The 12,554-nt window shown below is 47.6% G+C and overlaps 1 protein-coding gene across 2 annotated transcripts in view; it reads left to right on the plus strand.

The window, feature by feature from the left end:
- Window positions 1-12,500, plus strand: part of LOC122389539 (integrin beta-like protein 1) — a 34,341-nt gene extending 21,841 nt beyond the window's left edge. The window contains exons 1-2 of one of the 2 annotated variants that reach the window (XM_043381685.1): window positions 5,844-5,901; window positions 10,424-12,500. In XM_043381685.1, the coding sequence (XP_043237620.1) occupies window positions 5,865-5,901; window positions 10,424-11,343 (957 nt within the window). In that variant the 5' untranslated portion in view covers window positions 5,844-5,864 and the 3' untranslated portion in view covers window positions 11,344-12,500. Of the gene's footprint in view, window positions 1-5,843; window positions 5,902-10,423 lie in introns of those variants that run through there. The other variant, XM_043381684.1, reaches the window with a different exon arrangement.
- The last annotated feature ends 54 nt before the right edge of the window (window positions 12,501-12,554 follow it).

A 12,554-nucleotide genomic window follows, 5' to 3' on the forward strand; every position in this document is an offset into this window, starting at 1 on the left:
TTAACCCGTTTTTGAGTTATAGGCCATCAAACTCACCGTTACATACCGAAGTTAAAAAAATGTAATGCAATATAACTCAAAAAGTTTTGATCTGAGAAGTCTGATATTTTGCCAGGCGTCTTTGGGGCCTATGATTACCCCTAGGACCGATTTTCATTAAAATCTGAGAGATGAGGGTGACGGGCCTGGTACGATCTATCGTGGAATGCCCCAGCTGTCCATTGAAGCGTCGTTGCCCGATGATCGTGAGGTAAAAATATTCAACTGGCTGGGTATGGTGAGTCGTTTAGCTCGGCAGCTTGTTTGGTAGGAATGTGTTATGGGTCTGTGGCACTTGTACATATAATTTCATTAGTTCACTCATGTGTTGTCGGCTGTCTTTGGGAAATTATTGTTTGTTTTTGCGTGTCAGAGAAAAATCGCACAAAATGCCAATCAGTGGCAATACTCATGCAAAACGGTTTGACATGTGTACGTCGCTTCTAAAGAAATTGGTTTTGACTAATAACAGAGTTTATAAGATACGGGCGTTTTTTCACAATTCAAAGTCCCAACCTTCGGGCCGCAGCGCACTCGAAAAGCGCTGCCCTCGAGTAAGATAACTTTGTTTTGTTCAGTGTCTTTGCATAATGATCAAATTATGCAGAGGAATTGATTGTGATTTGTGTGTGACCAATTGAGCATAAATTCAAAAGGCGACGCACCGTGTCATAATTTTACTGACACATTGCATATCCCGGCACCGCCTGGGCTATTTCCGTACCCACGACAGCCTGGGGGGGGGGGGGTCGGATCCGACCCCCCCCTGTTATCTCGAGAACCAATGGTCGTATCGAGCCCCGCGAGGCGGCGTTCGAAAGGTCTCTACGAGACCTTCCCAAAGCACTCTTAAGATTTTAAGATTGAGGTCAACTTTCGGGTCAAGGTCAGGTCAAAGGTCAAATTCAGGGGTTTTGCATGAATCGGCTTACGGACAGTGGAATCGATAGCTGCTGCTCGAAACTCACCAAAAATGACCTCAAAGGCCTAGTGAAAGTACCATGTGCGTATAGGGGTCATACTAGGTACAGGTCAAGGTCAGGTCAGGTCACGAAAGGTCACGGTTTTCACTTTCTGCTACATGGGCGTGCGACACATGTTTTATGGCTTATTTTTCACGCCGAATCCGATGGTAATGGTTATATGTGACCCCAAGTCACTGTGCTGGTGATAAGTGTGCATTGAAAGCATAAAAAAATGTTTATTCCATACATAACTAAACGAGGGCTAAGAAAAAAGGTCAATTTTTCAACTTTTTATTTTTGACATAAAAACGCACTTTTCTAGACGAGCTTTGTCCCAGGAATCTAGTGGTGCCATTTGTTTTCACATGCGATGTTCAGAAGTGCCTCTAATTCACGAAAATGCTTATGACGTCACCATGCCCTATGCATGTTGGAGCTATTTTTTTACAATTTGGGGGTCAAAAATCAAGATAGAAAGTTGAAATTTGGGGCATCTAATGTTCTAATAGAGCTCTACAACATATATTCCGTTTTTTTTTTTTAATTCCCAAAATTTTGGATTTTATTAGCTGTTTTCCAAAAAATATAGTTTTTTGAATTTTTAGGGGTGAAAAACGCATTTTATGCCAAATCCGAGATAGCCATTTTAAAGAACTCGTTGAGCTGCGTCTTTTGATGTCCTTAATTTGCAATTTGCTTTAAACCCTGATTTTTGGTGATTTTTTTAACATTTACCACTTTTTGACTAAAAACGCCATGTAGTTACATCACTAAAATCGATATATCTCAGAAATTTTTGGAAATATTTTCTTAAATATTGCACAGGAGACGTCAAATTGCTGGGGGAGAAGGTATGCCAAGTTTCAAGTAGATAGCGAAAGTGGTTCATGAGTTATTCAAGAAAACGACCCCCCCAGGCGGTCGCGGGATATAACAGCGCAATAGTACTCAAACCTGCCATTCTCTGCCTCCGAGACTGTCGATGGCGCCTATTCGCGCTCCTGGGCTTACGGCAGTGAAATATGAACGGTTCAGTCTTCAGAGGTAGATGGGCTGGGAATTCCACCGTCGTGCACCTCTGCCGCATTGGTATGCGCCGTGAGGTCGTCTATATTACGCCCGTCTCGTCCGTCAGCGACGTAACTGACAGCTGATCGCTGACAGGGGCCCGCCTCCGGTACTGCATCCGGATCTGTATGTCTGTCGAGCTGTTCGTCTGTCAGTCTGTCTGTCTGTAAGTCTGTCCGTCTGTCCGTCTGTCAGTCTGTCGGTCTGTCGGTTTATCGGTCTGTCCGCTTGTCGGTCTGTCGATCCGTCTGACTGTCCGCCGGTCGGTCTGTTAGTCTGTCAGCATATTGATATCGGGATGTGGGCCTGGGTCTGTATGTCTGTGTGTCTTTGTGTCTGTCTGTCTGTCTGTTGGTCTGTCGGTCTGTCTGTCACATAGTTACTTGCGGCATACACCATACGTTATGCATTCATACTTTCATACGGTCACGCGTTTGCCTGTCAAGTTCCCCCTCTACGCATTTCAGATCTGATGGGTCATGTCCCATCACGCACTGATAAATGTGCGCGTTTCCAACTGTGCAGTGGGTGGCATATAGTATACGGTCCCCTTTCATAGAACCCTTGTCGTATATATCGGCTATTACCCTATTCATATGAGCTGTGAAATCCGCACAGCTTCTGTCAATGAGGGGTGCACGCCCCCCCCCCCCCCGGGCCGATCACGTGCCCACAGTGCATGTACCGTATTTTAATTTGGTGATCTCACATCAGCGGAGTATGCATTCCTGTGCGGCCGGGGGGTGTAGCTGCATGTTGCACGCGGTGCCTTGACATGCGTCAGAGGGGCTATCGCCTCACGAACGCCCCAGCTGGCCAGATGAACGGTGCTTTACAAGTGTCGGCTTTATTTGTAGATAGCCCAAGCAACATACAAAGCTCATTCAATTGTACCGCTTCGGTGAAGGGTGCTCGTGTCGTGATGGAATGAGGCACGTAGCTTCCAGGAAAATATACAAAAAGCAGACTAGTTACGTTTTTAAGTTATTAAAATTGTTTCTTCAATCAGTGTCAATAATCGTCATGATTTTCTTGGAGCACACTCGGCTAAAATTACCGCAGTCATGTCTGATAATGCCAGAAAAGTGCCCGGGCATGTTGGGTAAGCTCTGTTTAGGCAGCCAATCCCTCAAAGCTGATGTAGTACGGCCGCGGCCGTTTAAGCTGCGGCTGAACTTGTAGCTACATGAGTGTGCTGGGCTGATCCAGTGACTACGAGCGCTGCTGCCGGCCTGTCTGCCGTTGACAAATCAATCCGGTCGCAGTGCGGTGATGTCATCAGAATCCTGGACCAGAGTGCGCTAAAGAATCCACTCAACACATCATCTGCGGCCAACAAAAATATGCGAGAGCATACCTATGGCTTGCGGTGTTCAATAATGCATTTAACAGTTAATTGCTTCTACTCTTTTTGTTGTGGTGACATAAGCCAGTCATTTAGTTTCAAAATTAGGGATTACAGAAAAATGATGGACGGCATGGGTGACCCAAACTATTATAGCTAGCTATAGATGTCCAAATATGGGACATTAGCCCAAATGTTGAGAACATCATAGGTATCATTAATCGTAATTATGTTCTCCCCATAGAACATTTTAACTGTGTTCAGTGCTAAATTGCTCAGATAATGTAAGGACTGAGATAAATTCGCGAGCCGTGTGGCTGGCACCGCACACCTCGTGTGGGGTCATACCTACAACTACATATAATCTCACCCAGAATACCGCGCAGCTACACGTCAAAGGAGCACGATTCCGCAGGGTGTCGCCTTCTCATCGGATTAGACGTGTCACAGAATGAACTCCCGACAGATCTGCACCAGAAGTATTCGGCATTAGCATTTCCAGCAGGCCCATGTTCAAAGGCGGCAACTCTGGTAGATGATAATGCACTGTCCTGAGGAACTTGTCACAGTGCACACTTCATTTCTCTTGCGTCACTGACGAGATAGTCTAAATCAACTAGCGAGCAATGTCAACCTCAAAAACAACAATATAAGCTGGATAACATTGGCTTGGGCCGTGTGACACATACGCCCGTTCTGCCACCAGAAGTACCGCACCATGAAAGTTAACTTATTCTTTGGCAGTAAAAGAGGAAGTACCCACCCACCCACCTGCCACCGCCCACCTAATAGCCTCTCGCCTGAAAAAATGTCATGTCACATTCATCCGACATCGGTATTTACCTACTTTTCATCAAAAACGTAGTAGCGATTGTCATATAAAATTAACACGATATAGTACGAATATAGCTAATGCGAAAATAATTAGGAAACATTGCAATCGATTCGGCGCATTTTCAAAAATCGCTCTTTCCATGTTGTGTCCGTTATTTTGCAGTGGGCCGATATCGGCAGGTTCTGTTAGTTGTCCATTGGTTTCATCGGTCCGTTTGGTCGTCTTTCTGTTCCGACCCCCTCCCCCCCCCCCCCCCACCAAGAAGCTCGCTGCTAACATAGACTTTTCATGCAGTCTGCGCAAGATGCTGTTCCACACTCCCGAGCAGACATGTGCTTGGATCCGGAAAAATGGATCTGAGATCCGATCCCATGGATCCCGATCCGAGATCCATTCAGATCATAGATCCAACCCCTCAATTTTGTCGAGAGATCTACTGGGATCATAGATCTGACCCTTCAATTTTGTCGCTAGATCCACTCGGATCATAGATCTGGCTCCCCAATTTTGTCGTGAGATCCATTGGGATCATAGCTCATAGGTGCTCAAAATGTTAACAACTTTCTTTCATAAGAAGTTTTGAATACCAAAGTATGGTTAGAAACAAACAATCTTATACAAAGGAGAAGGACATATTAGTAAAGGCATCCAGTTACATTATACAGAATACAAAATAAAGGAGGCTCATGACGGTCACAACTTGAGAGAATTGAGTGACATGAAGATTGTTCACAGTTCACATACCTACCAACAGAAAAGTTTGCATTAACAATTAACATAGAGGTAAGTCAAAGTAATGACTAATGAACAATACATAACTAGGTACCTACCACATCACAATTCATGTTAGAATCTACATAATGATATTGATAAGACAATCTTGCATTAGACAACCATGAGCCATGAGGCTTTCCACTTTCCAGCTACCACAATTGATTGATAAACAATAAAAGATGATACTGACACATGTGGCTTGGTTGGGTAAAGGTATTTCAATCTATTGAAAGAAATATTTGATAAAATAAACTGAGATATAAACAAAAGTATAAAAATATTCAACAGCCTGCGGAAGCGATGGGAAGCGAAATATCAATTGTAATGGCCTTGGATATTTACCGTAAAATGATTATTCAGTATCTAAATAGAACTCCTGACGTCATTTCAAATGACAAATGAGCTAGGCGTTCTACCTTCGAGTATAATGAAAATAAATAAAAAATCAAACTGGAAATTCAAAAGTCTGGAGTTTTTTTTTTAAAGAATGTTCATTTTTTCTGCCTCATATAATTTTACGATACGATTGTTTGTGAATATCATCTTTGTAGCGTTGAATTTAATGACGTAAACGTAAGCTGAAACGGTATTATATGGCCCAGAGCGGTGTGCGCCTTGCATCTTTGTTTTATTCATTTTTCAAAAGAATAACAATATCTTACGTCATTAGTTTAAAGGGCCTATTACGGGGAATCTTTTGGAATCATTTCGGTTTTGGTCAAATTAAGATTTTTCATTGGTCAAACGATAATGACGTAATAAAACCATATTACCAAAACGTGAGCTGTGAATTTCGTTTGTCTTTTTTTGGGAGGCTCTCTCATAACAAAAGCACAGCATGGCACCACACACGTGGCGGTGGCACGGTGCCAAAAGTAGGTAATCTGAAGAAGTTGATGCCATTTTTGATCTTATAATTTTATTTGGAAAGTATTAGAGGTTGGTTGCTATTCTTACTAAATCGAAATTGTGTTGCACATACATAGCTCATACGAACATTCTGGATTGGGATTTCATACCTGGCAGAAGTGGATTGCTGCATGTTTTTAACAAAACTGACCTATTTGGCTTCCAGGTTTGATTCCCTAACATCTGTCCATAGGCGGCAGAACAGGGGGGGGGGGGTGGCACCAGGGTACAGTGCCCCCATAGATTTTGGCATTTTAACATTAGCCCTACTGGCGTTGCATGGAAAGAATGGGACCAAAATGAAAATCTGCAGTGCCCTGCTGCCACTGCATCTGTCTGTACTGCTTGTTCATTGAATTAAAGTGGCTGTAGCTTGTTGATAAGATTGTCATCAGTGCTGTCATGAAAAAGTTACAATTGGTCACAAAAAGTAGCAATATGCATGTTCTTGGTTTATTTTAAATGTAGTACAAATGTTGTTTATTTAAATTCAAATTTAATGATGATATCTAATGATTACAAGTGGTCTTAACCAATAACCATGTCCACAAGTGATAATTCTCAATTGTATTGCACTGTAAGGTGTACAATTATGTAGGATAGGGGTTTCATTGGCTACATGTTGTCGTGAGATCCATACAGATCATAGGTCCTCCACAAATTTTTGCCCGCTGGATCCACAGAGATCATAGATCCGACCCCTAAATTTTGTCGAGAGATCCATTCGGATCATAGATCCAACCCCTGAATTTTGTCGAGAGATCCACCCGGATCATAGATCCAACCCCTCTATTTTGTCGAGAGATCCACTGAGATCATAGATCCAGCTCTCGGATCCAAGCACATGTCTGCTCCCGAGCACGTGCAGACAGGTTAGACAGGGGGGGGGGGGGGAGGGCCGGGTCACGTGCTCTGCAGACCGGGTAATGACTCCCCGGTAGATCGCCAGATAGGCTTCTACGAGACTTGTCTGAAAGTGAGCATGTAGCTGGCAATTGGTGGAGGCCTCTCCATTGTCCGATTTATGGGATCTGATTATGGTGTGGGCCTGTATCGGCTATAGGAACAAGCATGATCCGCTTCCAAGCCGAGGCGCTGCCTGTTGAAGAAATGAAAGCATGCCTCCAGCTATGGCGACGAGTTAGCCTTGGAAGGGTAAAGTTATGTTGATTCAGTGGTGAATCCGGGTAGGTTGATTTGTTGTATTCATTACCTACTTGCATCATCCCTCTACATAGGACTACACTAGAACTTCATTAACAAATGGTAATCGACTCCATCACAGTTTTACTTTTAATTGAAATGTGCCTGTGCAACTGAGAGGACAACTTGTTGATTTGCCCGAGCAGGGAGTGGCAATATTCTTTGCAATAATGGGGTAGACTACCTCATTTAACCCTCGCCGGCACAGGCCATTTTGAGTCCTTCGACGGCACAAGGGGGGGGGGGGTTGGTTGGTACGACCCCCCCTCGCGTCTGGCCCCTGATCGAGCTAGAGCTTCGCGGAAAAAACGAGCGTGTTGCCCGTCACGAGAGGAAGCCGATGATACCCAATTGTAAGGTCCTAGGTCATCGGGTGACCTTCCAGGTCAGGTCAATGACCCGAAAACCGGGAAAATCGGGACCTGTTAGAAAGTCGTAAAGTGTGGCTGCTATGTGGTTTTCCGGGGTGCTGATCACGAATATCGTGTTAGTTTTGACCAGAGATGATGTCTTTAAGCATTTAGACCAGGTCGGGTCAGGTCAGGTCAGGTCAACCGGTAGGGGTTGTGACGGGTATTCGTAATACGTGTCAACCGCCTCGGACAGCTTCCTAACATGTTACGAAGGCACCAAAACTACTTCGTAAATGTTCAAATGGTTGCTAAATTCGAATTCAGCTCCAAAAACTAGCCTAGAAACATGTAAAACTCGAAAAAGTGAACCGAGGTCACCCGAGGTCACCAAAGGTCAATGACCTGACCTGACCTTCAGATGACCTTGACACCCACCCTAATGCATGGGAGCAGCATCAAATCACAATATCACATGTTTGAACGTTTGAAACCACGAAAAGCTTGCAAACGCGCGGCTAATGCGAGCCGACATGCGCCGAACCGCGATTTCGGCCAAACATGGTCACAGAAAAGAGGTCACAGGTCAAAGGTCATTTGGGTCAGGGTCACGAAATTTTCAGGGTAGGTGTGAAATTGAACAACTCGAGGGTACTGAAAGTTTCGTCGCGATCGGCCGCTTTTTACGCGAGTTATTCGCAAAAAACCTTAGGGGGGGGGGTTGCATCACCCCCCCCCCCCCCCTGTGCCGGCGAGGGTTAAGTTAGTTCTGTTTTGTCAGCTATCGAAATATACCTAAACATTCAGCAAGCTCGATATTAGTCCCGCACTCACGAATCCACTCTCCCTCACAACTCTCTCGAGCTCCCAAACGTCAACCCCCTATCCAATATCCGACTATCTCTCGATCGGCTCCGCTGCAGGGGCTCCATCATGTCATGAGCGACACCCTGGCGCCCCGAGATAGCCGTGCGATGCTCGGCACGCGTCAACTGCGCCCGTCACAGCCGTCATAGCCGTCAACTGTGTACGTCAACCTGTCAGCCGATAAGTGCAGGCGTCAGGCGGGGAGCTGGAGACCGTTACCTCGGAGCGTGCATGAGGGTCCAGTCGTGCCTGCAACCGTGCCGCGATCTTCCAGCTTCCAAAGGGCTGGGACTTGCGAGATAGGTGAGGTTAAAAGGGATGACGGAATGGTATACGGGTGATGGGATGATGACGCGGACGGATGACGGCCGTACGGTGCCTCTGATGACGGTAGCGTAGCTGCGGACAAAGGGCTGAACTGACGATGGCACCGTAGATGTAGTAGGTATACCAGACGTTTCCCTGCCGGAGTGACTAATGTCGGACCCACTGTGACGGGGGCAGCTCATGGTGCAGGGATCGCACCCGCGGCGGGTCGGGTGACCCCACCGACACCGGCCTGGAATGCCCTGTCGGTAAATGTTTACATTCCGCGTGTGATAGGCCGTCTCCTGTGTGTATATGTTGCGCGTAAACGGCCGGAACGAGCTGATCTGGCCCGGAGTTTCCGACGGTAATCGCTCGAATCACTTAGCACCCAGATGTCGGGTATCTTACCGAGCTATACGCTCTCGAGTCCGAGAACCGGCTCGGGGGCGTAACTGTGCCGGATGGTGGGGGAGGGGAACGGGGGGGGGGACTGAGCTGCTATGAATATGTTGAAAGCTGCCAGCCAATTAAGCTAGATTATGTCCTATATCCCCGGAATTGCCCATCATTTTGGCTGAAGTATTTAAGCGCATGAGATTTGAGACCGTTAAGGTAACAATGGGTTTAAATCTGGCGTCACCTGAAAAGTTGCTGTGCTGATTCCTAGAACACCGTTTAGTAGCCACCTAATTACGCACATAGCCGCGATGAGTTTGATGAAATAAAGTTATGTTATGGCTATCGATATTAGGCATTTACCTACTGAAGATGTACAAATACTGAAACAGTGGCAGCATTTGGATATAAATGACTGGATAGCTTGAATGGAGAAACTTCGTGACATTGCTGATGATTTTCTCATTACTTCATAAACATTTTTTACTGTCGCATTTAATTTCAATGCACACAGCTTTTGCGCTCTTCAATCACATTTCCCTGAATCGCAGAAACGCGGCTGGATCGGCTTATCCGTTACAGCGAACTGTGATGGTGTTTAGTAAACGGACTCACGATATTGAAACTAGGACGCAATCATTCTGTATTATGCAAAATCACGACAGGCAGGAGGGGTTTCTCCATTGTTGTGCAATGTGCGCTTAATAAGGATTTATGTTAGAAGAGAAGCATATACCACAAATTAATTGCTTTTTGCTGACGCAAATGGAATTCATCTGCGCCTGCCACTCGACCCCTGCAGCTGGAGGCCCATTACTCGGATGCATTCAAAACTTCACTGAATTCACCCTTGCGAACTAGGGCTCAAGTAGCTCCGTTCTGAGCGAAATTAAATCGATCGACACTGATAATGTCATATAGTCAAACATAATATAGTCACAACATATAGTCAAACAAGCGTACCATTGTCAAACATAATGAAGTTCATAATGTCGCAATGTTTTGTAAATTCAACGTAAAAGTTGTAACATAATAGCAAACAATCATGTTTTAATGGTTTTTTTTTTTACCTCATGAAAGCCACAGCACAAGTCGCAGGTCAGGTCCTGAGGTCACAGCACTCGTCACGGTCCCGTGACCTAGGGACCTCGGGTCACGGTCCCCTGGGTCAAGGTCCCCCACTCCCCAGGTTACGGTCCCTGGGTCACGGTCCCCTAGGTCACAGCCCTTTAGGTCACACTCACAGTACCCTCGCCAATCACCCATTTAGCTTAGAACTAGCCAGCGATCTAGTCAAACCAGCTGCTGAAGCATGTTCAATTCAAATCACCCAGTAACAAACCCCGTCTCCTTTCTGTTTCAGCTCACGCTGTCGGCCCGGCTGCAGACTGCAGTCAGTTCACCAGCTGCCGAGACTGCGCAGACAGCAGCGCCACCTGCGCCTGGTGCAGTGACGCTAGTTCGGCCGACCGCCGCTGCGTGTCGCTGTTAGCGCCGCTTGGCCCCGGCGCCAGCTGCTCGCCGTGCGAGGAGGACCGGGTGCGGGTCGCGCGTGAGGTGGACACATGCGATGACTCCCGGTGCCGGGGCGTCGACGGCAGACTGTGCTCCGGCCACGGCACGTGCGACTGCGGCACGTGCACGTGCGAGACGGGCTACACGGGCCGCGTGTGCCAGAACTGCCCGTTCAAGTGGGACGACTGCCCGGGCAGCGATGAAGCCTTCAGTAGCTGCTGTAGTAACAACATGAACCACTGCTTCGACTGGCCGTCTCGCTGCGCTCGCTGCATGCGTAACGAGCGTAACGTCACGTTATGTGACATGTGTCCGCGTGACACGCGTCTGGTCACCTCGGACCCGGGCGAGCCCCGCTCGGCAGAGTGCGTGTTCGACTCTGTATCGTTCTCCTCCAACCTGCACTGCTCGTACCACGTCTACTACTGGCACGGCGATCCTCCGGCGCTGGAACTTCACTCTCGCGTCCAGCTAGTATGTGGATCAGCCGCCGACAAGACCATCTTCCCCAAACGGAAGGAGAAGGCGCGGCCGGCGGCTCCCAAGGCGCTGCCGACCCCTCTCCCTGCGACCACAGAGGCTCCTTCCAAAGCGCCGCAGCCGGCCCGGCCCCGAGCGCCGCCGGTCAAACCCAGAGAGGAGGCAGCAGCTGCGGGCACCACAGAGCGACCGGACGAAACGGCTAAACAGGCGGCCGGAGCACCGGCGGTGCTCTGCCAGATGACAGTGCTCCTGTGCTCTGGGTGGGTGCTCGCAGGGCTGAGATAGGTGCGACCAGCGTCCCTGAAGTACCCGTAGAGCCAGCGGGTCAGCGCTAGTGTAGAAATGTCAGGATAAATCATTCCGGTTTGATGGCGAGCAAGTAGTGCGCAAACCAAAACGCTGTAGATCGTGGATCATTTCAACAGTGTAAGGAGCGGGGAACTTGCGCCACGTGCACGGTACACCATGCCCGCCCCATTCCTCCGTCCTCGTGGCACGTGTCAGCCCACGTGTGGCGCACCTCACACTCGCCGACCAAGTACCCACGTGTTTTCCACGTGTTCCCGGCCGAAGATTGGTAAACTGTGTGCCTTCAGAGTTGCCTTACGGTCTTTGTGGGGTGACCCAGTGTATCCAGAGGACCTGTTGTGTAGCTACGGGTGGGGCATAAGGCTGTGCGAGAGGGATTTTGTGGTACTGAATGCCGGGTCACACCCGACCAGCTTGTGTTTTATCGTAAGCTAGCTGAGTGGGACTGTTGTGTTTTATTGTAACGAGGTGTCAGATTGTGTCGGAGTGTGTCGGCCGGTGGAATTAAGGCAGAATGTGCCTTGTTTTTATTCCGCAGGCGTACCAGCACATGAATTATTATTGTTTAGTATCCAGTAGAAAATGGGCCAAGTCCGAGTGTGGGTGAGACAATCACTGAATGACGGAGGTGAACCCTATGGTCCTCAATGTATGCACCATGCGTCCGTTGCCCCACGGACTGAAGATCCAGTGGTCTTCAATGCGCCTTCTGCAGCAGGTCCAGCGTCGCCTGACATGTGACAGCGGTGCACCAATTGTGAGAGGCTACCGATTCGGTGCACACTGCACAGTGCACATTGTATAACGGTGGTTTGGGACTTGCCGACTTGTTAGCGGCCGTGGTTACGGACTCATCGTGATGCCTTATGCGGTACATTTAGAGTACCTACACTATATTTATAGATGCAAGTCGCAGGCGCCCATATTGCTGTAACGGTAGGGTGCCACCAATGCCAAGTCCGGAAGAACGCACTATTCATCCTCTCTGATGGAGAGAGGTGATGCAGAGATGTGTCGAGGAGTACATTCGTTTACGGAATCTCTGCGCAGTTGGGTACGGAATACGGATGCACTGTTTCCATGTGAAAAAGCAGCAATAAATACACCAAGTGTAGCTCAGCTGACTTGATACATGTGGTTGATGGTTTCATGATTAATTGGTGAGTGGTTAACCTGGAAACGAATAT

This window comes from Amphibalanus amphitrite, unplaced genomic scaffold (genome assembly GCF_019059575.1).
Source record: "Amphibalanus amphitrite isolate SeventyFive unplaced genomic scaffold, NRLGWU_Aamphi_draft 000361F_arrow, whole genome shotgun sequence".
Taxonomy (NCBI): Eukaryota; Metazoa; Arthropoda; class Thecostraca; order Balanomorpha; family Balanidae; genus Amphibalanus; species Amphibalanus amphitrite.